Genomic DNA, 26,664 nt, shown 5'->3' on the forward strand with positions numbered 1-26,664 from the left:
AACTTACCAGACTTTAGCTTAGGCTAGCTACTATTATCAAATCATATCTAAGACAACTTTTCGATCTCGCAAGTTTGTCAAGGATATATTGCCCTAGATAACAGAGATTTTTGGCTGGATTCTCCTTGCATTTTTTTAAAATAAAGATTCTCTATGCATTTAAACAGTTTGAATTAATTACCGAAAAAATAGTTTGGATGTAGGAAATGGAGAACCACTTGGAAACCTGGTCTCATTGTGAGACAAAAAAGATGGATGACTTTGACTTGATTGCTGATTGGCTGTGGGTGTAGGAACCAGTGGTGCATGGATAAGAAGTCGTCGTAGCCGTTGAACTGGCATGCCACAGGTGTAGGGCTCAATTCAAGAGGAAAAAGGGGGTGGGGGTCCATGGCCACAAAAGCTTGTGAACAATCTTTGTGATTTTGCAAGACCTCAATTTTTAGCTCCAATTACTTTTGAAATTAAGATGAATAAATTGGAAAAAAAATTATTTTTATATAGCAGTTAAGAGTTATGATGAGTCTTGACTGCTTTCTGGCTAGAGATTTGCAATTGAGACTGATAACCAGCTAAGCTGCTTACCTGACTCAAACTCAACCTTTAAACCTGTTGTTATTATAAAACGCTTTAATCGACCCACCAGCTGGAACGAATATCTTCAGAAGACGCAAGAATGGAATATGGATTCAGAAGCATGAGCTGCACAATGGTTGCAAAATATGGTTTAATATTGCAATTATGAATAATATTTAAATATGGCTGTGAGATGTTTTAATCTCTTAATCTGAAGAGAGCTGAGAGAAATTCTTTTTCACTTCTCTTTTAGAGAAATGGAGGGGTGAAAGCTCAGTCAAATATGAGAATGTGGACGGCTTGTTTTTGCAAACTGGGAAGTTAGAATCAATAGAATGTCAGAACAAGGGCAAGATCAGAAAAAGAACAGGTTTTACCAATTCCACCAGTTGGCACCCTCCAAAAATGAATTCAAAATTCGCTATCCAAATCATTGCACAAATCATTATGGAGCAATAGCCAATATTTGAACCATGGATACGAAGGGCAAGCCTTTTGAGATGACGTGCCAACCAACTGTAATAGCAGCATTGCAGAAATCATGGAACCCTAGAAATTTTTAGGGAATCAGAGAATTTGTAAGACGGTTGCAGCAGCTGCATGCTCACAACCCCACTGTCCTCTTGGTCCACAACATCCTCAGGAAACTTCCAAGGTAATTAGCACTTAAAAACATTGTCTGCCATCCTACTCGCAACAAAATCTGCAGCCAACATTTAAATCAAAATCTTTACCCGAAGAAAACCAGGATCGAAAAGATTATTAGCTTTGGAATTTGCAAACATGTGCCACATTTACCAAATCCGTCCACAATTCAAAATCTAATATGAATCTTTATCTTCCGTGCAAATGATACCCATTACTTTGGCATCTTCGAGTCAGAACTGCCAAACCACATGATTAACAGGATAATCAGTAGTCATATAAATCAATGAAAAAATTAATGCATATTTCACTAGTATTTGCTACTAGTTTTCCACCCTCCCATGAGTTTCTCAGCTCTAATTCACAGTCTGCATATATACAAGCTTGCATACGTACCGATACACAAGAAACAAGCAAACAGAACAAAATTGCAAGTATTACATGAGACGTATCAGTAACAATTGATACTAAAAGGATCTCTCTCTTTTTTCCCTTAATTTTTTTTTTCTTTGATCCCTTGGTTGATTCAGCTATGATCTGTAATTGCAGTGAAGGACATGGTTGCATGTGTGGTGCTCTCTGAGGACAAGGGTGAGCCCTCCAGTGCAGTCAAGCAAAGGGATGTGTTTTCTTCATCAGGCTTCTGCTTTTTTACTTTGAGGTCCATGAAGTCTGAGATTAGGCCAGGCTTTGTGATCTCCAGCTCGACATCTCTCTCACCCCTCAGCATCTTGACAACAGTAGACATAGAGGGACGGAGTTTTGGATCGTCTTGTGTGCATAGGAGGCCGACCCTCAAGAACCTGCATGCCTCTTCAGCATTAAAGTCATCATTCAGGGACGTGTCTACAATTCTCACCAGCTGACTGCGCTCATATAGTGTCCATGTCTGCAAGGCAAGAATCCCATATGTGCTTTTAGCGGACCATATACTGTGTTCTCTCTCTACCTCAGGACAAAATAGCTAGTAGTTTTCAGAAAAGCATAATGGACTGACAGGATTTTGATGGTAAAGGCTTGATGGTCAAGAGTGGGGGAAAAAGAAGCAATCTTTTTCAAAGTGAAAAAAATGGTACGGATAAATTTCATGCTCGCTAAATAGTGCTTAGTATACAACAAGCAAAAGATGTCGGTGTGCCCATGATGTGTATAAAGATAAATCTTGCAACCAGTATGTGGGTATTACAAAACAGTGTTTGTACTTTAGTTAAAAGTAAAACCAATTAGTCATTTATGTTCCGTGCTTCTTTATGATTAGCATGTTATCTATTAGACAGAACTGAGAAGAACATACAACATAATAATGGAAAATGTAAGAACATCTACATATATGGATAATTTGTGAATATAGCCTGCAGGTCCACTACATGATTAACAGATCTCTCAGTAAGATTAGATGCTTCATCTTCTCTAGCCGGCCAATCTACTTTAATCACATATCCAGGAGTAAGGCAAAAAGGCAAATTACACCCCTTCTTCTAACGAATCTAAATCTATATACATTAGTGCTAATGTTGAAGCGCCCCTACATCTGCACCAGCATATATTTCACAATCAATTATATAAACGAAAATAAACTGTAGATCAAGATTTCGTTTTTGTGGGCAAATGCTGAGAACTCCTTTTTATTTGCTCCAAACCATGCTTGGCAACTATTTTTTTTGATAGAAGTTGGAATAAGTCATCCATATCACAGTGCTCTTCCTTGTCTAATTTTAATTGTCTTTTTGATCAAGAACTTAATTTTGTCCTCTCTATCGATATTTCTGGAATATTTGTTTTAGAAAAGGTGACCCTTGAGGAGAAATGATGCATGTTTCAAGTTTAACATGGAGATTCCATAAAAGAAATTGCCAGTCATGAGAACAAGAATGCTTGCTGTCATCAGGCAAAATTTCCTATTTTTGAACTAACAAACAATCAAGAAGGACCTACGAGTGATGGCTGCAACCGAGTACAAGAGAAGACTACTTGAAGTCAACATTAATATAATGAAACAATGTAGAATCTGAGCCCAAGCAAAATTATCTTTAAAAAATACTTGTTTATTAAGCATAATGTGCCCACAAATTGCAGCTATAATAGCTGGATATGTTAAATACAAGTCAAATGTTAGTTCTGTTGAGCAATGGGGTATCCCAGCTATCCCGTCCTGTTCTTGAGAGAAAATGGTATAGGGATGGGATCGGGACTCTGAAACCCATCCACGTGGAGAGAGAAGAAGAAAGAGAAAAAGAAAAAAAAAGGAAAGAAAGATAAAGAAAAGAAAAAAGTGAAAGGAAAGAAGTAGGAGAAGAAAAAGAAAGGAAAAAAGAACAAAAAGAAACAAAGGAGGGAAAGAAGGAAGAAAGGAAAGAGAAAGAAGAAGACAAAAGGAAAAAAGAAATAAAGGAAGGGATACGAGAAAGAAAAAGGAAAGGAAAGAAAGGAAGGTAGAAGAAAAAGAAAGAAAAGAAGGAAGGAAAGAAAGAAGAAAAAAAGAAAGAAAGAAGAAAAAAAGAAAGAAAGAAAGGAAAGAACAAGGAGAGAGAGATGGAGGATATTTATCGGGATGCATGACCGGGACTACTGCCATGATAGGGTGGGATAGTAGGGCATCCCGTTCCATGGAGAAATCGGGACACCTCCATCCCATGGGATTTAAAACCTTGGAGCAATCTTGGAGATTGACATTCCAAAGAGGCATAGAATAGTTTTAACACAATGATGGGCTAAAAATGAAATTTTGGTAATAGTTATTCTTTGTGACAAAGGGTACCTTCAGAAATCGTATACTAAATATGTTAAACTGATGAAATATAACAAGGACCTGTAAGAACCTATAATAAGATGTAGATGAACAGCTGAGTCCTAGAAACAGGTATAATACTTAAGCGTCCAGTTACTGAATTTGTGAAGTCACCTACCCCTCTTACAAAATGGATTATACTGTTTCGAAAGAAGTGATTTCTAAATCCTGGTATCCAAATTAAATATGGAGATGGACGGATGGACCAATATTGGAGCTCAGCCCCTCATACGATCTAGTTTGCCTGCTTGAAAACCATCTATTTCTAGCTTTAAACCACTTGTAAAGCCAAGAGTCCAAATATCAATTTGATTCCATTCACAATATTTTCACGTTTAATTTGCCACCAGAACATCGCCCATGCCTTGTAATAATGAAAGCCATACCTCAATCCTTCATAATGTACCATTTCTCATGTTTTTACAAGGTCATATTAATAGAAATTCAGTAAAGATGTCATTTTGCAAAGATTCAAGTAAAGCGACAATGATTGAACTGATTAGGAGATAAAGGATAAAAGTTTCCAAGATAGATGGAAGGCCAAATCTAACTCCTTCACAAAAACTGCATCAGACAATAGAAGTCATAAGAAGGGCATAATACCTACTTGAAAGAACAATCTAGACTGATAAGAACACTTATCTCAGTGATATGATAGAATGTAACTTTTATCAGCATTTCTAAGTGCAAGCTCATTTTGTACAATGTAACATGCGATATTATTAAATTCAATGACACATTATTTTTTGCTTTTTACTACAGAATGGTAGATGCATAGAATTGAAAGAGAACATAGGTGCCACAAAACAAGAATTTAAATTACAATAGAGATTACCTATAGACAGATTAAATCAACTGAAAAATGAAGTTAGCATGCATCCATAAGTTAAATTTTTGTTACCCTTTCAAGGAGAAATTGATCTTCATAAGGTAGTCTTGTGTTTGTGTTACATCTTCCACTGACTATCTCCAATAGAAGAACACCAAAGCTGTAAATATCAGCCCTCCTTGTCAATTGTCCACGTATTGCATACTCAGGTGCCAAATAACCACTATTAAAAAAGAAAAAAAAAGTAACCTGAAGGTTAGGAAAGGAGAGAGCGAATTATGTCAATGAAGTTGCACTGAGAAACATAGCTACTGCACTTCTGGGGTCATGTAACATAAAAAGTTTAATTTCATCATCAAGCCTCTATCAGTCAGACCTTATGCATAAATATACAATACACTCAAACAACGATCCTGCTCCATAAATATCCATAAAGACCATAATGTCAGGTGAGATACACATTTTTAACACTAAGAATAAATTTGTACATTTTAAATCCAAACAAATTGTACATTGGAAGAAAGACATATAAATGAGTTTTCTCACAAAAAAAGGAGCTACCAATGAGTAAAACAGGAATAGCCAACACAAAGAGATGGAAAAAAGCCAAATAACCAGATAAGAAAATTATGTTCACTCACATTGTCCCTGCCACCCTAGTGCTGACATGGGTCATATTTGCCGGCAAAAGCTTTGCTAAACCAAAATCTGAAATTTTAGGTGTAAGATCCTTATCAAGAAGAATATTACTTGCTTTAATATCCCGATGCACAATATGGGGCCGGACTTCTTCATGAAGGAATGCAAGCCCTCGAGCGACACCAATACAAATATTACATCGTGTTCTCCAGCTAAACTGGATGTTACTGCAGCCTCCACCTGAGAGTAGGCAAGAAACGGAACAATTTAAATTGTATCAAAGACGGAAACTAACTCATCATGAATAATATAACAAGATAAGTAATCTTTGGTCAAGTTGGAATCTAAATTTACCAAGAAGAGTTTGTGCAAGGCTGTTATTCTCAAGGAAATTGTAGACCAGAATTCTTTCCCCACCCTCCACACAGCAACCATACAACCTAACCAGGTTTTCATGCACTATAGTGGAGATCACTGTGAGTTCATTCAAAAACTCTCGTACTCCTTGTCTTGACTCAGAGGAGAGCACCTTTATAGCAACAACTGTCCCATCTTTAAGCTTTCCCTACACAAGTTAATTCAACAAGTTAATAATCACAAAAATGTTTTGCAAATGATGGTGTTCACATGACATTTAATCCAAAGCATGTCCCCTTAACCCCCCACCTCATCCCCCTCCACGCCCACGCACCCCCCCACCCCCCCTAAAAAAAAAAGAAAAACAAAAAACAAAGGAAGAAGAAGAATAAGATCCAAAGCATGTCAACTTACCTTGAACACAGAACCAAAACCTCCCTCACCAATTTTATTAGCAGAGCTAAAATCTTCAGTGGCACTTCTCAACTCCTTGTAAGTATAGATCCTCACATTCTCAATCCCGGGAATATCTATCATGAAAACCGTTTTCATCATTAGTTTATGGTGAGGGCAAGATCAATCCTCCAGCTATGTCACATCACTTGATAGTTGAAAGAATTGGATTGTATTCCAATATATGTTGTAACATGAAGAGCCAGTACAGCACAGTCACAGATTACATCATGCATCCAAACTTTTGAAGCACGTACCTCCATGATCCCGAACAATCTGTTCCCCTGAAGTATTTCTCTTTTTAAATATACAAGAAAAGCAATTCATCCCCCGGCAGTCAAACCAAATCAACCTTTTGATGTTGAATAATGCTATTGATGAACCAGGAAGACACTGCATAAGATGAACCACATGATGGAGACCAATATCATCTAATACTTCAATAACTCAAACAAATGATCATGTTCACTAATTTGAAAAATATGTTTATATAAATAAAAGATATCATATCAGACAGATTTTTAAAATTAAATATATGGACTTCTTGTTCTGTTTGTTGGATATTTGATACATTTTTGGCATAATCTACATGCAAATTCATTGTTTGGTGAGAATTTACAGGCAACGTTATTTGGAGGAAGTCATGTTTCTGATAAGCATTAGGGGACTCAAATGTTCAATAACAAATGATGTATTCATCATTATATTAACTTAACTATATTACTATAATAGGTGAAGAAAGTTCTTGGCAAATAACTTTAGGAAAGGGAGTAAGCCACTGATGGATATACCGGAAATAACTGTGACAAACTCCTTGTGTCATCTTTTTAAAAAAAACTCAAATCTCCTTATGTGCTTGCAGCAGGCTAAGAACTTTTCTCACAATGTTAACATCATCAATACACACAGTTTTGCATTTTTTCTATTTTTTTTACATAATTATCAGCAGCACTGGAAAATATTGGACCAACAGTTAAACTGAAAACTATTCTAACTTTTCCCCTGCATCATGGATCACAGTTTTGAAGGGTTTCAGACCACCAAAAATAATGTCTCTAACTTCATATCTACAGGTAACATCTGCAGATTGCAGAGGATGATCATCATGGGAACATCTTAATGCTCAAGAATTTTAAAGTATGGAAATTCAAACTGAGATGAAGCGCTTGCCTTGTGGCCTGGCTTGAGATGCCAAAGAGGCATATGGGGATCGGCATATGGGGATCCAGTAGCGATTATCATGTAAGCTTGTCTTGACAATAGGAGTGTCAGCATCCTCATAAATATATAAAATACAGAAGGGAGCAACATGACTGCGGGGTTGTAACAAGGCATCAGGCAAACCTTGTTAAACAAGTCTGGAATTTCTTAGAAGATTTTGTATGCTAAGAGTGATATTAATTTGGAGATAAATTGAATTGCGTGTTTGCTTGGAAAACAGAAATATATGATCATAAAAGTACAATTCTAGTTCTGCCATACAAGAACCTTAATATGTTCGTATCTGAAAAATTGAGTACTTTGCCCTTTCTATCACCCAACATTTAGATTTAACATAGTCAGCCTTACTGATATTTTTCATTGGAAACGCTTCTTGTTTATCCATTCATTCTTAAGTACGATAAATCCAAGACAGCATAATGAAACACAATTTGTCACTTAGCTATTAATTTTATTGCAAGGCCTTATTCTTAGTTCTGTTCCCTAGTAAATTGCTCTTATATTTCTTTAGTTGATTCTGTCCATGTTTTTAAATTCATTATTAAGCAAATATTTTCATCTTATTTATTAGCACCACACACAAAAGAAGCTATCTGAGTTAAATCCCCATGCTTTAAATCTGCAACTACCATTGTCAAACAATTAGGCTGTGCACCAACCATCCCCCACTCTTTCTCTCTCTCCAACTAAATTTGGATAGTTCATATGCGATTAGTTCCTTGTAGTAGTTTTTGACCCATCTTATTAGAAAATCCTTCTCTCTCAAACCTCAACAAGAGTTGTTCTCTCTAGAAATCTATATAATTGCTCTTAAGGAGTGTCTGAGGTGTAACGCACAGCAAAGACCAGGTCCTGTGCCTCAGCTCCCACAGGCCACAGGTGCCACCCTTTTGCTCAGCTACCTAAAAGTTGCTTGAAGCATGCAACTTACCGTGATTGCTGGGCACATGCAAGCACACACATACATACACAAAAAGACAGAGAAGGAAAGATCACAGGTTGTTATTGCATGAAGTCCTGGTAAAAGCTGATCAAGCTGATGTTGAGGCATTTAATAAGTTTATAAAAAAGAGTTTGTCAAGAGAGAGGTAGCAAAGGATTAGCATAAGTCCTCCGCTGTTTCTTCTGGAAGGGTCAAACAATGGAACCATCGCCACTGGTTACTCTATACTTTTCTTCTTCGGGCTGGGTGAAGCAGGGAACTCAGTCTTCCTCCTCCTCTTCTTCTTCTATGGGCTAGGTAAAACAGTTGATCAAGGACCCTCCAAGTCCAAAGACCTTCTCTCCCTCCATCACTATGACCAATATGAGGGGAAGGACAATAGATTTATGTCCCATCTACATTCTTTACGTGATTGTGTGATTTTCTGTATGTGTGTCGTATGTGTTTGTGTTACTAAAGGAGTATCATGTCTCTGATTAGGTACATATGTACATGGTGGACATACATACTAAGACATGTGCATCCTTGCTTCTTGTGCCCAAGTGCGAGCTAGGCTGAACCGAACCGAACCCATATGGAACTGGATCGGTTCGTCCATTAAAATTGGATTCGGCTCCAAACCGGCTGGAATAAGTTCCGATCTGACCAGAACCGGTCGAAAAAGGCCCGAACCGGACCAACCAGCCGGAACCATTCGGAATCGGCCGGTTCCATTCGAACTCAGTGTGTACCGTCCCGTTTGCACTGAGTCAACCCGGTTCGGAACAGGGCCCCCTCCCCCTTTCCTTCTTTTGTTAAAAGAAGGTGTCCGAAAGGCTTCTATTTCGTTTAGCGTCTTAAGGCTTAAATGGCTTCCTTTTCTCCCAATTTGCGAAATGACACCGATTTAGTGCGATTAAAGAAAAATCCAAGCCTAAATAAGGTATGCTTCCTCTTTCCTATCTCATTTTCTCTATTTTTTTAGGCTTGAAAAAATAGCTCGAAATTTGCAAAATAAGGAGAGACGTGCCAAAATTTTTGATTTGGGCTTGATTTTATTCTATGTTATAGATATATGGATGATCTAGACGATGAAATAAAAAAATTTAATTTTGAAATTATATATAATTTTTTTAAATTAAAAATATTTTTTTGGATAAAAAAAATATATATATAATAAAATTAAAAAATTGTAAACTCAGAAGCATATTTAGCATCATGCAAGCTACTCTGAAGCAAAATTTGATGCCCATTTATTCAAGTTTTGATGCGAACATGCGCACAGTGGCCTAAGCCTAAATTTGAAAAAAAATGAAAAATAAGTAGCCTTTGATACATACCCACGAGACTAAAAAATATATGTAGCATCCATTATTAGGTTTCTATATATATTTGAGCTGAAATTTATTTTTTAAAATATTTATATTAAAAATTATTTTTAAATTTAAAAAAATAAAAAATATATAAGTAATACCAAAAATTATGAAAAATTAGTAGTACATATTACATAATTCAGAAGTATTTTCTGAAGTAGCAAACATATTTTTCTAAATTTATGATATTTAAATATATTTTAAATTTAGAAATTATTGAAAATACATAAATAAAAAAAATATAAATTAGTATTATGTTTAGATAAATCGGACGCATTTTCTGAGGTAAAAAAATTATTTTCATCGTAACGAAATTTTTCTATTTTTGAATAATTGATAAATAAACATACTTGATAATCTGACGGGAATGGAATCATCAAAGAAAAAGAAAGAGCTAGAGCATTACATTTGTTGGAATTATGAGCAAATGCTCTCAGGTCAGCACTATTGGAAGTGCAATTGGAACAATACAGAGTTCAAGAAAGAAGGGATAACTAGGTTGAAGCAGCACTCAGTTAGTGGTTTTTCCGATGTATCTATGTGCCGAAAATGCCTATATGAGGTTCGACAGCTGATTAAGAAGTATTTCACCGATTTCAAAGCAATGAAGGAGAATGTTTCTAAGAAGACAGAGGTGGACTGCCGAGTGGTAGAACCACCTTACTAGCACTTCAAGGAGTCAGAGGAGGCATTTACCCCAAATGAGGAGGCACAGATCCAAACTACCATGCAGGCAAGCCTGGATGATCAATGGCAGCAGAATGAGGTGGTCAGATATGGGGCTCGATTTGGGCCCTCATACTACGAGTCAGGCTTCAGTACTGTAAGCAGCAGGGCGATATAGAGTTCAAAAGGACCGCCTCAGTCAAAGAGGCCGTCAGCAGAGGCGGTGGCCGTATTGCATCTATGCTAGAGACTTTTGGTAGCAAAAAGAAATCATTCAAAAAGATTCCACCAGAAGCAACCATCCATTATTTAGATCCATATGCCTTCTCCAGCAGGGATTCGAAGCAGCAGAGGCTTGACACAATGCTGAAGAAGGATAAGAAGGATATATGGTGAGCTATTAGATCTTAGTTTCATTTCAGCCATATTCCAGCAAATGTGGCAGACAATACTGTAATAACCCCAAATTTTTTTTTTATATATAAAAAGAGATAGAATAGTCCTTTAAAATTGATATAAGGGGTAAAATTGGAAGGAATCAAAAGATAATGGCATAGTTGTAGATGCATTGAAGTGGTAAGGGTAAAATTGGAAGGAATCAAAAGTTAATGGCATAACGGTAGATATGTTGAAGTGTTAGGGGCAAAATGGGAATTTAATAATATTAAACAAAGGGTGAATAGTGTTTTGATGTGATTTAATTGGAGGGTTTGAGCTGGTGAAACCGAGAGAAAGAGGGAGGGGGTTCTCAGACGACACAGAGAGAAAGAAAAAGAGAAGAAGAAGAAGGAAAGGAAGAAAGGAAGAGGAAAGGAAAGGAAGAAAGAAAGAGGAAGGAGATCCCGGTTGCACTTCTAGCTGAAGGGAAAAACGTAGATCTCCTTCCCCTCTACGCAAGGACCTCGATTTCCAAAAAGAAAAAGGTAAATATCCGTCCCTATCTAGTCTTTTGGTGACATTAGGCTATACAAAGGGTGGATATAGTCTAGAGGGGTCGGATAAGGGTTGTAGAGGTGGTTAAAAGAGGAAGAATCGGATTTCGACAAATTTTTCCGGTATTACGGAAAAACTGTGTCGAAGTCTCAACTTCGGCGAATTATTTCGGGGGTCAAACGGCCTCCGATAGTGATGCATATTACTATTCTGGAATCCTCTATGAGTGTAGAATGTTAGGTAAAAATTTCATCAAATTTGAAGTCTGAAAAGTGGATCAAACCCGGGATGAAGTAACCGGCTGTCGGTCCGGGTTACTGTTCATCCGGGTGGAAAATAAGGGATTTCATGCTATAATAGAGTATTAAGCCTAGATCAAGCAAAAAGGGACCTTGTACTCATGCAAAGGAGTCCCTAATACACATAAATGGTGAGTTAATTAATTAAAAAGAAAAAGAAGAAAGAAAAGAAAAGATTTAGGGAACAGGGGAGTTGAATCAATTAAAGTTTCCTATGTTATAATTGGCACGTAGATTATAGCCCTTGATACAAGACTAAATGTATTGTAAATGCATGTCACAGTTGGGCAAGAAGTTAGGGAACAAGAGGAAGAAGTTCCCCACTGCCTGCTGTAGATTTTTGGAGGCGTATCAGGGCTGTGCCGGATTGGCAGGTGAGTGGGAGTTATGTACTTTGCACCATGAGCATCCTTAATTCATTTTCATGAATGTCGCCAAGTGTGAATTGATTCCACTTGAGCATATTGATTGATATTGTAGTAGATTTCTCTATAATCTTGATTCTCCATGCTTGATTATTCTGTACATGCATTTGAGGGAACATTGAGAGGAATTACGAGAGGTTGATGAGTAATCAAATTGATTCCGAATTGTGAAATGATTTCTTTTGTAAATTGATTTCATTTCCTCTATTTTAAAGACTTGTGAGTCGTAGCTTGATTATACTCTTTTATGAGTAATTAAATTGGTTCCAAATTGTGAAATAACTTCTTTTGTAAATTGATTTCGTTTCCTCCATTTTAAAGATTTGTAGAGCCCTTTTTAGTGGTATATTGAGTTGGATTGCACTTCCTTGACCCTCACTCCTAACCCTGATGTTAGTTTATGATTGGGTCATGATCGAGTGAGTGGTAATCTTGATTATACTCCTTTTTAGTAGAGTATTGGGAGGGTGCATTATGGCATTCATGCATGGCTTGACAGTATCTGCAGGACACCTATAGTCGATGGGGTTGAACATCGGCCTTTGTGCACATAGTAGCCTTCTGGGTGGGCGGAGCCCAGTCCCTTCCTAGGGGGGGACACGGCCCTAGGCGTAGGATCGGCCGGTCCTACGACTTATATTCTGCTTGCCGCCGGGCATAGTAAGACCCCGCGAGGTGCAGTATGGCTTTCCGCGGATGTAGAATTCCCGCGAGGTGCCGTTTAGTATGTAGATGTGAGATGGATTTCTGTTCTGGATACTGGCCAGCATTTATATGATCAGTGTGGTGTCTTATCCTGCATATGCATGTGACAGTAGGGAGTTGTTGCTGGTTCGCCTGGGGCGTAAAACCCACCTCCCGATAGCTGTCTAGCATTTATGTTATCGGTATGGTGTCTTATCCTGCATATGCATGTGACAGTAGGGAGTTGTTGCTGGTTCGCCTGGGGCGTAAAACCCACCTCCCGACAGCTGTCTAGCATTTATGTTATCGGTATGGTGTCTTATCCTGCATATGCATGTGACAGTAGGGAGTTGTTGCTGGTTCGCCTGGGGCGTAAAACCCACCTCCCGACAGCTGTCTAGTGATGATTTACATATTGGTGTGGTGTCATATTCGATGTATGCATATGACAGTAGGGAGTTGTTGCTGGTTCGCCTGGGGCGTAAAACCCACCTCCCGATAGCTGTCTTGTTGATGATTCAGCCTATTGACACCTGATTTATATGATTCAGTACTATGACCTGTTGAACATATTTATGAGTAGCATATATGTTGACTTGATTATTCCATATATGCTTCAGATGGGTTGATATTGATTGTGGTGATATTGATGATTTACTCCATATTCTTTATGTTGAGTTCATGTTCATCTTGTTATTGATCTTGAGATTTTACCTCGAGCCATGATTATATCTTGTCTCATGTGCATAGTACTCTCTACTCCACTCACTGAGTATTCATATACTCACTCCCCAGTTTGATATTTTTGATTGCAGGGCAGGTATTGTATAGAGAGGAGCAGGATTAGTGGTTGCCTGCTAGCTGTGCCGCTCCATAGTATAGTATAATGTAGATAGAGGTTTATCCCCTTTTGGTGTATTATAAACCTTCTATTGTATATAGTGCATAGTTACAGTCATAGATCCTGTTGTGGATATGGGTTTGACCATGGATGGATTAGGAAGCAGGTATATATATATGTGTGCAGATGAGTTATATGCCTGAGATGATGTATTGCTATATATTGTCCAGGTTTATTATGTGACAGATTATGTGATTGCTGCTCTGACAGGTAGTGTGTTGTATGTATTGAGATAATCCTGACAGGTCACTATAGGAAAAGTGATCATTTTGTGCATGCATCATGCCAAATTTTTTCAAGATTTATTGATGATTGATAGGTAGTAGGGTTCTACGCGGTGGCTGGTGGCCTTATGCCTACCCGCACCCTAGGACCGTCGCGGCGGCCCGCCGGGAACGGGGCGGGGGTCGTGACAAAGCTTGGTATCAGAGCAAAGGTTAAGAAGAGTCCTGTCAGAGCAATAGGATGAGTCAGGATTAAGTATAGGATTATACTATGGAGCATAGGATTTTTCTGTATGTTATTTTATGAGTCATTTACAACTCAGTAAAATATATCATGACTCAGTGTGTAACGACCATCCTCTCTTTTTGACTTTTTTAGAGAGATATAAAGAATACCTCCAAGGAGAGGACCTGCTCGTCCTGGAAGGAGGATGGAGCCAGATATAGCATTGGATGCGGGTTCTGCACATGTCGAGCCCCAAAGAGAAAAACCTCCTCCTGCTGATAGACGGAGGGTTGATGATCAAGGAGATGTAGGAAGTAGAGATGCATTGATGGAACAGTTACTGGCGGAGAATCAGGCTCTGAGGGAGCAGATTGCTCGGGGGAAATCTCCTGCCCCGTCAGTAGTATCCATCCCACCTCCTGTACCTGTGCCAAGAAGTTTGGCCAGGCGGGCTCTAGATGATGAGGGGATTACTGTACAGGAATTTCTGAGGCTCAGAACCCCGGAGTTTAAGGGGGAAGAAGGTGAAGATCCTCAGAGATTTCTGGAGGAGACTGAAAAGATGATACGGAGACTGCCCTGTTCTGATGCAAGAGCTATAGAACTTGTAGGGCTTACAATGAAGGAAGATGCTTGGGACTGGTACCAGAGACAAGTGGAGGACAAATTGTACAGTAGGAATTCTCCAACCTGGGAAGAGTTCAGGCAAGCAGTGATGGATGAGTTTTTGTCTCCGGTTGAGAGGCAGAATCGGGCTCTTCAGTTTGAGAGGCTGAAGCAGATGCCCGGAATGAGCGTATCTGAGTACGCTCGTGAGTTCACTAGATTGGGGAAGTATGCTCCTTACATCATCCCCACTGAAGCTGCCAGGATAGAAAGATTCAGGCGGGGTCTGATTTCCCCGCTTTATAATGCAGTACTGGCAGTAGAGGTCCCCACCTTGTCTAGGCTGATAGATAAAGCAAAACAGTGGGAGACCAGAAACAAAGAGGAAAGAGCTGAAAGAGAACAGAGGAAAATGAGTATGGGGAAAGGGCAAAGCAGTAGAGATAGATCTGAGGGAGTAGATCTCTCGGAGAGCCCGATGGAGCAGTCTGTACGCTTAGCTCCACCTGTCCCACGTAAGAGAAAATGGAGGAAAAGAGGTCAATCACAAGATACTTTTCTACCATCAGTACCTCGTCCTCCAGTCACTATAGCCAGAACTGAATCTGGGTTCCAATCATGGCCAGTGTGTGGCATATGTGGGAAGCAGCACCCTGGCAGATGCAGAATGGGCCAGGGAGTGTGCTACAGATGTGGACAGCCGGGTCATTTTGTCAGAGAATGCCCGCAGGGTGCCACCCAGCAGTTTGTGCCTTTGGCATCCTATCCTTCTGTGCAGATGGACAGGCCTAGTAGTAGGGAGCCTGTAGGCAGAGGTAGAGGTCAAGCACAAACATCACAGCAGAGTGCTGGACCATCTCAACTGTCAGCTCCAGTAGGCAGAGGGCAAGGAAGGGTGTTCACGGTAAATCTACAGGAGGCACAGACATCGAATGCAGCTATGACAGGTAATTTACTCTTTTAAATTCGAGGACGAATTTTATATAAGGGGGGGAGGATGTAATAACCCCAAATTTTTTTTTTATATATAAAAAGAGATAGAATAGTCCTTTAAAATTGATATAAGGGGTAAAATTGGAAGGAATCAAAAGATAATGGCATAGTTGTAGATGCATTGAAGTGGTAAGGGTAAAATTGGAAGGAATCAAAAGTTAATGGCATAACGGTAGATATGTTGAAGTGTTAGGGGCAAAATGGGAATTTAATAATATTAAACAAAGGGTGAATAGTGTTTTGATGTGATTTAATTGGAGGGTTTGAGCTGGTGAAACCGAGAGAAAGAGGGAGGGGGTTCTCAGACGACACAGAGAGAAAGAAAAAGAGAAGAAGAAGAAGGAAAGGAAGAAAGGAAGAGGAAAGGAAAGGAAGAAAGAAAGAGGAAGGAGATCCCGGTTGCACTTCTAGCTGAAGGGAAAAACGTAGATCTCCTTCCCCTCTACGCAAGGACCTCGATTTCCAAAAAGAAAAAGGTAAATATCCGTCCCTATCTAGTCTTTTGGTGACATTAGGCTATACAAAGGGTGGATATAGTCTAGAGGGGTCGGATAAGGGTTGTAGAGGTGGTTAAAAGAGGAAGAATCGGATTTCGACAAATTTTTCCGGTATTACGGAAAAACTGTGTCGAAGTCTCAACTTCGGCGAATTATTTCGGGGGTCAAACGGCCTCCGATAGTGATGCATATTACTATTCTGGAATCCTCTATGAGTGTAGAATGTTAGGTAAAAATTTCATCAAATTTGAAGTCTGAAAAGTGGATCAAACCCGGGATGAAGTAACCGGCTGTCGGTCCGGGTTACTGTTCATCCGGGTGGAAAATAAGGGATTTCATGCTATAATAGAGTATTAAGCCTAGATCAAGCAAAAAGGGACCTTGTACTCATGCAAAGGAGTCCCTAATACACATAAATGGTGAGTTAATTAATTAAAAAGAAAAAGAAGAAAGAAAAGAAAAGATTTAGGGAACAGGGGAGTTGAATCAATTAAAGTTTCCTATGTTATAATTGGCACGTAGATTATAGCCCTTGATACAAGACTAAATGTATTGTAAATGCATGTCACAGTTGGGCAAGAAGTTAGGGAACAAGAGGAAGAAGTTCCCCACTGCCTGCTGTAGATTTTTGGAGGCGTATCAGGGCTGTGCCGGATTGGCAGGTGAGTGGGAGTTATGTACTTTGCACCATGAGCATCCTTAATTCATTTTCATGAATGTCGCCAAGTGTGAATTGATTCCACTTGAGCATATTGATTGATATTGTAGTAGATTTCTCTATAATCTTGATTCTCCATGCTTGATTATTCTGTACATGCATTTGAGGGAACATTGAGAGGAATTACGAGAGGTTGATGAGTAATCAAATTGATTCCGAATTGTGAAATGATTTCTTTTGTAAATTGATTTCATTTCCTCTATTTTAAAGACTTGTGAGTCGTAGCTTGATTATACTCTTTTATGAGTAATTAAATTGGTTCCAAATTGTGAAATAACTTCTTTTGTAAATTGATTTCGTTTCCTCCATTTTAAAGATTTGTAGAGCCCTTTTTAGTGGTATATTGAGTTGGATTGCACTTCCTTGACCCTCACTCCTAACCCTGATGTTAGTTTATGATTGGGTCATGATCGAGTGAGTGGTAATCTTGATTATACTCCTTTTTAGTAGAGTATTGGGAGGGTGCATTATGGCATTCATGCATGGCTTGACAGTATCTGCAGGACACCTATAGTCGATGGGGTTGAACATCGGCCTTTGTGCACATAGTAGCCTTCTGGGTGGGCGGAGCCCAGTCCCTTCCTAGGGGGGGACACGGCCCTAGGCGTAGGATCGGCCGGTCCTACGACTTATATTCTGCTTGCCGCCGGGCATAGTAAGACCCCGCGAGGTGCAGTATGGCTTTCCGCGGATGTAGAATTCCCGCGAGGTGCCGTTTAGTATGTAGATGTGAGATGGATTTCTGTTCTGGATACTGGCCAGCATTTATATGATCAGTGTGGTGTCTTATCCTGCATATGCATGTGACAGTAGGGAGTTGTTGCTGGTTCGCCTGGGGCGTAAAACCCACCTCCCGATAGCTGTCTAGCATTTATGTTATCGGTATGGTGTCTTATCCTGCATATGCATGTGACAGTAGGGAGTTGTTGCTGGTTCGCCTGGGGCGTAAAACCCACCTCCCGACAGCTGTCTAGCATTTATGTTATCGGTATGGTGTCTTATCCTGCATATGCATGTGACAGTAGGGAGTTGTTGCTGGTTCGCCTGGGGCGTAAAACCCACCTCCCGACAGCTGTCTAGTGATGATTTACATATTGGTGTGGTGTCATATTCGATGTATGCATATGACAGTAGGGAGTTGTTGCTGGTTCGCCTGGGGCGTAAAACCCACCTCCCGATAGCTGTCTTGTTGATGATTCAGCCTATTGACACCTGATTTATATGATTCAGTACTATGACCTGTTGAACATATTTATGAGTAGCATATATGTTGACTTGATTATTCCATATATGCTTCAGATGGGTTGATATTGATTGTGGTGATATTGATGATTTACTCCATATTCTTTATGTTGAGTTCATGTTCATCTTGTTATTGATCTTGAGATTTTACCTCGAGCCATGATTATATCTTGTCTCATGTGCATAGTACTCTCTACTCCACTCACTGAGTATTCATATACTCACTCCCCAGTTTGATATTTTTGATTGCAGGGCAGGTATTGTATAGAGAGGAGCAGGATTAGTGGTTGCCTGCTAGCTGTGCCGCTCCATAGTATAGTATAATGTAGATAGAGGTTTATCCCCTTTTGGTGTATTATAAACCTTCTATTGTATATAGTGCATAGTTACAGTCATAGATCCTGTTGTGGATATGGGTTTGACCATGGATGGATTAGGAAGCAGGTATATATATATGTGTGCAGATGAGTTATATGCCTGAGATGATGTATTGCTATATATTGTCCAGGTTTATTATGTGACAGATTATGTGATTGCTGCTCTGACAGGTAGTGTGTTGTATGTATTGAGATAATCCTGACAGGTCACTATAGGAAAAGTGATCATTTTGTGCATGCATCATGCCAAATTTTTTCAAGATTTATTGATGATTGATAGGTAGTAGGGTTCTACGCGGTGGCTGGTGGCCTTATGCCTACCCGCACCCTAGGACCGTCGCGGCGGCCCGCCGGGAACGGGGCGGGGGTCGTGACAAATACGTACTATAGGTCCATCATTTTCTCCATACAAGCTGTCGGTCCCGATGTAAATCCTCCAGGACCGAAGGATATCTACGGTGAGCTTCTTAACAATAATAAGGAGCTACATAAGTAGATTGTCTCATACAAGAGCAAGTGGCCCACATATGGACTGACGGTGATGTGTGATAGTTAAATTGGTCCTACCAGGTGGAGCATTATCAACTTTTTAACATATTGTGATACGAAAATTTTTTTCACTAATTGGTTGATGCTTCCGATTAGATGCACGACGCCACGTACATCATTAAATTGATGGAGAAGATGATTGATCAGGTAGGAGAGCAGAATGTTGTGCAGGTCATCACTGATGATGGGCTACAATATAAGGCCGTCGGAGAGATCTTGATGGAGCGGCGGACACATATTTTCCAGACCCTATGTGCTGCATATTGTATTGACTTTATGTTAATGGATATTGCGAAAATTCATAAGGTGCAGCAGACAGTGGAGACAACCCAAACCATCGCCAGATATATTTATAACCATTTATGGACCCTTTCACTGATGAGAAGGTATACAGAGGAAGAGATCTTGAAATCAAATCACATGATTTGCTACCAAGTATGTTGTACTTGATAGCTTGTTTGAGAGGAAAGTAGCCCTACGTTAGATGTTTGCCAATCTCGAGTGGCATGAAAATAGATATGCGAGGGCCGACAATAAAGGAAGCACTGTCGTTGTAGTCTTATATATTCATCCCATAAGAAATACGAGACGTATCGCCACTCAATGAAATTTTAGATGTTGGTATGTATATTGTGCTTTAAATATATATAATTAATTATATTATTTTATATTTTTTATCTCACTACTTGATTTGAGGATATTTCATGTTTTTTTGTAGCATGCAGCATCTCACTACTCATTTTATATTTTATATCATTTTAAAACAACAAAATGCATTATTTAGATTAAATCGGGATCATAGAAACATTAAAAAAATATTAAATTAGACTTAAAATCATTGAAAAAAATAAAAAAAGATTGATTACCAATTAATTGAACTTGAATACCGGCGCGCCTAAGCATACCGTGTGTCAGTATGGTACCAAACCAGTACCGTACAGACTCGTCCGCCGATCGGTACGGATCCCGATGCTGGTTCAGAGGACCTTGGCGAGCCAACTCCAGTAAGACTTCAAGTGGCACCATTATGCAAACTATGTGCTATCTTCATAAGTAGCTCTTACGCTAGTTTAGAATTCAAGCATGCAGACTTGTAGAGTTAGTAATAAAAGGGTTGGATTTGGGAAAGGCAGCAGTGAATTTTTTGAAAGTGAACAGATAAACGATGAAAAATGAGGCAACCAAATGTTTCTTGAGAGTCATTGTGTATGCTAGTCATACTAAGAGTATTATTTTATCTAGCTAATTCCTAGTCAATGGGAAAATTAATCCTTAAGTTTCATGATTGAATATTGGAGTTCGAATTTTAGTCGAAGTTAATCTATTTTAAACTTTGGGATAGGATAGCTAAATAGAATCCTAGTTCTAGTAGATTGTCTCTCCAAAAATTCGATGTTGGATGGCTAGGTTAGCTGGGGAAGGCTTTTAGTTTTGTCCAATTTGTTACAGAGTAAAAGCTTTGGTCAGCAACACTTAGAAACTCTATGTCCCACTAAGCTTAGAATTCAAATATTTGAGGGGAAGAAAAACTCATTTAGGACTCGTGGAAAGAATTTTTTCTCACTGGAATATTTTTTCTGGAAAGATGATTTCTGAGAATATGGTGTTTGAAAAAATGGTTTTGATTTAGTCGATCATGAGAAAGTGTCACATTCCAGAGTAGCTTATGTTTGGTTGAGCATCTACTTTTCCAAAAAAGTTGTATGACATACCTATTATACCCTTAATAAAAGAAAAGACCTTACCCATCGTTTTTGATGGCTTAAGGGTATTTTGGAAAAAAAGAACTCCACTTTCCAACCGGTGGAAAAGTAGCTTTTCCATGCCCACTATAAGTTTTTTTTTCGTGAAATATGAAAATCTTATTTCCATAGAAATGCTATTTTTCCATCTTTTTTCTTTGAAAACTTCAACCAAACAAGAGGTATTTCTTTGTTTTCCCGTTGACCACATTTTTCCCCCCTCTTTTCTCGCAAACCAAACAAGTCCTTAAGGGTTGGTCAATGTCCTTGACTAATCCAAGATGATCACAGGACGTGTTGTTGACCTATTTAGCCAATATGGGAAGGTCTAAACAAGATTTGGGAGCAAAATCTACCATATTAGGAGCCAATCACGAACCATAACTTTTGGAGGCCATGACCATCTAACAAGGTATCCATTTTTAGCATTCAATGCACTAAATGAAGCTCTCGCCAAGTACTACAAGAGTGTGACTATCCCTAAATGATTTTTCACACTTCATTATAATAGGGGTTCAACCTGAAACAAGCTGGACAAAATAAAACTTTCCTTTCAGGGTTAGACTTGACCGAGTGTTTCTCCAAATATAGGAGGAATTAGTCAACACAATAGAAAATAAAGTTAATGTAAGAGTCAAGATAACTCCTAGGCTAGTTTCATCTTAATATAAATTCCTTACTATTTTACGAAAATTTTCATGTCTTTTAACTACAAGAGGAATCAGATTTAGATTTAGCGACTTAGACGCCAATAGTAAAAGCATTGGCTTCATATATACGTTCTATTATCAATTAAAAAACGCAAAAAGGACCGAAATCGTACTATTGAAATTCTTTTTATTTTCTATAAAAGGTTCGAGTCGAGCAGATTGAAGAAATTACTTCTTATTCTGTTCAATTAGATCGTTGACCCACAAGAAGTCACTCTCTTTTCTTTGCTTCTTATAAAAGAACACGGTTGCTGACCCACAATGTGCTTAGAATGACTCAGCAATGTGTCTTGAAGTAGTCGCGAAGCTTTGGGAGAGAATAATTCATGTCTAATAGCTGCAAGTCTTGAATAGTTTTTAGTAATTTTTCACTCTAGTTTCATTTCTTGCAATATGCTTATATGTTATAAATTTTATTGGTGTTTCTTCACACCTCACATGATCTGGGGCATCATAAAATCTTCCTATGTAGTGATGGTGTTCTACAATGTTAGGCCACCCATGTTGTGAGGAGGTGTTGAGCTATATGCAAAATAATGTGTCATTTTACACTTCTGCATCCAGATATACTTATACAACCACATGTTCATTAGCTAGCTTGAGCTTCACAACTTGCTTGTTTAAGATTTTCCCCTTTATTTTGCTATGGGTGTGAAAAATTAGCTCACTATAGCTTTCATGGGTTTTAGCTAAGTCAACAAACTCCTACAATACCGAGATGTAATATAAACAGGTTATCTATAAGCATCATTCCTCAATATCCTCATCTTGGTTCATTCCTTTCAAAAAGGACTAAGAAGTGGCTTCTAAGATATGTCAACATCCAGTGCTCTGTCAAAAGTTATTTGAGAAAAAAAAAAGGCAGATGTGAAACAAATATAATAATTAGCTTTAAATTCTTGAAATATTAAACAAACATTGGTTTCTATTATGTATCAAAGCAATAGGGGTTTCCTCACCTTACAATAATGGTTGTCCATCATTATGAATCAAGAAAAAAAGAGAATAAGACCAACTGCCTGAATGTGGGAAAATCAAAAGCTTTTAAAGCATTGTGGCTTATATTGGTAACTTATGGCAAACTTTAATCACTTTTTTTAGAAGAAGTTGGCTATTCTATGATCTAAATTCATGCCTAAAACTAACTACATTAACCAAAATAAGCATGGGCATGGCACAAGTGTTCTAACCGAGTATAATGTTAGCAGCTGAATGCATAATAGAAGTTTAATGGTCCAGCTGCCAAAGCATAGAGCTACAAATGCCTGGTCATTGATTACAAACCTATTTGATGCCTATATGATCATAACCACCACAAATCTTACACACATGCACATGTGCACGTGCACACGAAAAAAAAAGAGGGTGCATTTTGATGTACTCCAAAATTGCATGCAATTTGTGACTTTACATCTTTTTCAAAATCACAAAGCATAGAGTATACTGCTACGCATTTGGTCATGTAGGGATAAGTTCATAAAATATTTAAAATCATCGAATCGGTCATTTTCCCTCTACTTTATGAGAAAATTTTCAAAGTTCATGATTTTTGTCATCTTACTTTTCTCCGTTTTAAACTGTCTTTTTTCTTTTTTTTCAAAAGCATAACAAATCCGAACTTTCAATATTCAAATAAGATATAAAAATTAATTAAGAAAAAGAACATAATTCTAATTTTAAACAAACCTTCCAAACAAAGACGAAGGAAAAAAAATATCATTGGAGAAAAGTAATCCCATGCAAATTCAACAAGTGGCATCGAAGAACCCACAGAAAAGAAACGAACCGAAACAATTAATAGGAGTAAAAAAAGCATGCCAAACCCAACAGTCTCTTTCACAAAAAGCCCATCAACCAACTAACAAGGTCACAAGCATCCCGCATGGCTACATATAATTTAGATCTACCAGTACTAACAAGCCTCCTCCAGATCTTTTCTTTTCTTTTCTTTTTTTCCTTTAAATCGTATGGTTAGCAACACCATCCCAACAACCAATTTCTTATTAAAGCATTCAAACTCCCCAAACTCTCTAGTTTCAACAGCAAAAACAAATAACCAATTGGACTGGATGCCACAAGAACACAAACTTGGAAAACCCCCATCCATCAACCACCAATCAACTTTCAAACATAACAAAGATATAATTTGGAAGGCAAAGGACACAGATATGCTCGATTTTAGCTTTTTCATTCATTCTTTCTTTCATCCATCAAGAATTACATATAGCTAAAATTTGGCATAATTTAGAAAGGAAAGTATACGCATATAACGAACAGACAGATTAATACTCGTAAACAACTAACAAATTCTCATTAAAAAAAAATAAAAATAAAATGGGGGTATGAAGAATCACCTAATCGAGGGGCACGTTAGCTGCAGCAGCCAAAGCTTCCTTCCAAAAACACTCCTTCCAGAACTATTATCTCGAAATCAGTGATCAAAAGGAGAGATGGATCTACGTTTTCGAACCAAAAGATTCCTCCTCGTTTGGGAGAGAGCCGAGAAAGAGATGAATTAAAGGAAGAGGAACGGTCGGAGGAAGGCGCGCACGTCGGCGAAGGGCTCCAATTCGTAGGCGAAGAAACCTAATTGTGAGGGAAATATATCAGAGGGGACGGGAAGACCGCATACGGGACCCACTGTCTTGCAGCGGCATTGAACAACTGGCTTGATTTTTTTTCTTTTCGGGTACAATATTAGGTTTGAATCTGGAAGAGACAAGTAATCGCTTGGTTACACATAACATCTTCGCATTTATTATGTCAAAGTTTCAAACTTCCAACTAAGGCGCGTTATTTTCATTTTGCAGCATAAATATATATATATATATATATATTATAAATGCCTTTTTAAATATTAAATTTTACATAAATATTTTTATAAAACTGATATTTACATGTATACTCTCATAAAATACTTGTTTTGCTATTTTATTCTTTTTTAATTTTTATTTTTATGTGTATATTTATATCATCTAACGCCGTTAAAAAATTAATTGTTTCAAATTAAATAAAAAAATATTTTTAATGAGTAGATATACAAAAAAAATATTTATAAAACGATCGTGATGGAGGACAAAAAAGTAATTTCAAAATTATATTTTATTTTTGATTAAAATAAATATAGTTTTTATTAATGCTGTTAGAAGAACCGTTATATTAGAGTATTTATGTAAAAACAGTATTTTATGAGGATATAGAAATAAATATAAATTTTAAGAGGGTATTTATGTAAATTTAATTTTTTTGAAAGGTATCCATATAAAAAATTCTAAAATGATCTCTCAAAGTAGATATAGGGTTTTTGGTTCCTATTTCTTGGTCAACACCTTCCTATCTCATTTAAACCGGTCTAATCCAGTTTAGACCCGTTCCTTATTCCAGCCATTATGAGGTGAAATGATTGGTTTAACCCTCCTATGTATAATACTAAAAATATAATAATATCATAAAATTTATTAATAATATTTTATATAATAATTTAATATGCAATAATATGGATTAGAAAGATAATATTATTAAATAATATTTTTAATTAATATCGAAATAGCATTTAGGATTTCCCATTAGCGTCCAAATGAAAAAATAAAAATAAATTACTTGAGACAACATATTTTGACCCCACAACCCCATCCCCCCATAAAAAAATAATAATAAAATCCGGCTGTTAAACGTGACCAAATCTAAGTCATTTAATTTAATTAATTCTCTTATCCCAAAAAACCCATCTCCATCGGAAACCATAGTCATAAGTTTGGCATTTAGAAAAAATTCGATAGTATGTAATAATTCAAGATTGGAAATGAAAATTTAAAAGTTTGGATGACAAAAAATTAGAAAATAATAAAATTAGCAAAATATTACTTAAAAATAAATCAAAGAGAGGCAAAATTAGCAAATGATAGAAAAAAAAAAATTACCAGCAGCAATGTTATGTCGTACCATTAATTTCTGAACAAACTAGTTTTCATCCCATTCATTAATTTAAAAAAAACAATAATTCTTAATTGTACATATTCATGCTCATATATTGATGAGATTTCAAGAGGGGAAAAAAAAAAGCAATAATGATGCCATCACTGAAACAAGAGTCATGAGTCAGCTATGCATATTTTTTGCATGAAACTTCCCGCTGAGTCACCGAAGCATCCCTGTTTTACTATCCTATCTCATCTTCACGATTCACTGATCCAAACTCCATTCTTAGGTCAATTTAGAAAGGCGGCTGGCATTTGTTTGGATTTCAAAAAACTAGAGACTCATTTAGTCCACCGTCAGAAAAAGTTATCTTCACTTAAATATTTTTTTTGCAAAGATGATGCCCAAATATATTTGGTTAACTATGAGACAATCATATATTCCAGAGTGACTTATATTTGGTTGAACATTTATTTTATTTAAGATAGTTAAGTTTAATAAAGAGAAACATCTTGTTCTATTTTATCCAAAAACTTAAGTGCATTTTTTGGAAAAAAAATTATTCTAATTCTCATTTGGTGGAAATTAAACTTTTTTATATCCCATATAATTTTTTTTTCATAAAAAATATTATATTTATATCTCTTTCCTGAAATTTCTATAACCAAATCTAATGTATTTGTCCATTTATCCGTTGACCGCACTTTTCCGCGTTGTTTTTGGACAAACCAAACCGGTTCTTAGTGTAAGCATTCTTTCACGTTGATCACATTTGGTCGTAATCTGACTCTAAAAACATGGTTGGAGGACTTCCAGGCTGCTTCGTGGGGTAGCAGCAATCAATTGAAGTCACAGAATGTGAACGTGTGTTCAGCGGAAGAAATGGCACGTTCTTTCCTCGCATTCAGACGGAGCCCAAAGAAGACTGGGTTAGGTGCACAAACGCGCGTGCAGACACTATTTTTCCTGAAAAAAAAAGAAGGATCAGAAGTGGATTTTTTTTTTTTTTTTTGAAGTTCAAATACAAAAACTCATCCCATTGGTTGTGATTTTGTTACATTAAAACTAAAGCTGGACGTCCCACTGGATTTTAAAAAAGAAACCCTGACTGTGATTGTGTCATGATGGGGCCGGGTTGCTTGTGTCCTTTA

At 37.6% G+C, this 26,664-nt stretch overlaps 2 protein-coding genes across 4 annotated transcripts; one reads left to right on the forward strand and one right to left on the reverse strand.

Moving 5' to 3' along the window:
- Positions 1-1,476: 1,476 nt before the first annotated feature.
- On the reverse strand, positions 1,477-24,323 carry LOC103717912 (Protein kinase superfamily protein). 3 transcript variants are annotated; one of them, XM_088717954.1, is made up of 8 exons: positions 23,950-24,306; positions 7,458-7,600; positions 6,545-6,680; positions 6,249-6,364; positions 5,832-6,042; positions 5,480-5,717; positions 4,911-5,061; positions 1,477-2,110 (listed from the first exon to the last, which is right to left on the reverse strand). In XM_088717954.1, the coding sequence occupies exons 2-8, from the start codon at positions 7,596-7,598 to the stop codon at positions 1,748-1,750; spliced, it is 1,356 nt and encodes a 451-aa protein (XP_088574080.1). In that variant the 5' UTR covers positions 7,599-7,600; positions 23,950-24,306; the 3' UTR covers positions 1,477-1,747. The 3 variants fall into 3 exon arrangements, with proteins under 3 accessions (XP_088574080.1, XP_088574085.1, XP_008804702.1); XM_088717959.1 differs by having other exon boundaries at positions 7,458-7,539; positions 23,950-24,169; XM_008806480.5 differs by lacking the exon at positions 7,458-7,600 and having other exon boundaries at positions 23,950-24,323.
- Positions 11,229-16,087, forward strand: LOC149768478 (uncharacterized). The gene is made up of 2 exons (XM_089929456.1): positions 11,229-12,940; positions 13,048-16,087. The coding sequence occupies exon 2, from the start codon at positions 14,367-14,369 to the stop codon at positions 15,729-15,731; it is 1,365 nt and encodes a 454-aa protein (XP_089785582.1). The 5' UTR covers positions 11,229-12,940; positions 13,048-14,366; the 3' UTR covers positions 15,732-16,087.
- Positions 24,324-26,664: the final 2,341 nt, after the last annotated feature.

The sequence above is a fragment of the Phoenix dactylifera genome, chromosome 1 (assembly GCF_051530095.1).
Source record: "Phoenix dactylifera cultivar Ajwa chromosome 1, Ajwa_hap1_PhDact_Kaust_v1.1, whole genome shotgun sequence".
NCBI classification, from domain to species: Eukaryota; Viridiplantae; Streptophyta; class Magnoliopsida; order Arecales; family Arecaceae; genus Phoenix; species Phoenix dactylifera.

What these genes read in the sequence shown, in the direction of transcription:
- LOC149768478 (XM_089929456.1), top strand. Translation starts at nt 14,367, where the DNA reads ATGGAGCCAGATATAGCATTGGATGCGGGTTCTGCACATGTCGAGCCC.
- LOC103717912 (XM_088717954.1), bottom strand. Translation starts at nt 7,598, where the DNA reads ATGTTGCTCCCTTCTGTATTTTATATATTTATGAGGATGCTGACACTC. An exon ending in CCTTGCACAAACTCTTCTTG is followed by an intron (nt 5,718 to 5,831) that starts GTAAATTTAGAT and finishes GCCTACTCTCAG; the next exon opens with GTGGAGGCTGCAGTAACATC. An exon ending in ATCAATTTCTCCTTGAAAGG is followed by an intron (nt 2,111 to 4,910) that starts GTAACAAAAATT and finishes CTTGCCTTGCAG; the next exon opens with ACATGGACACTATATGAGCG.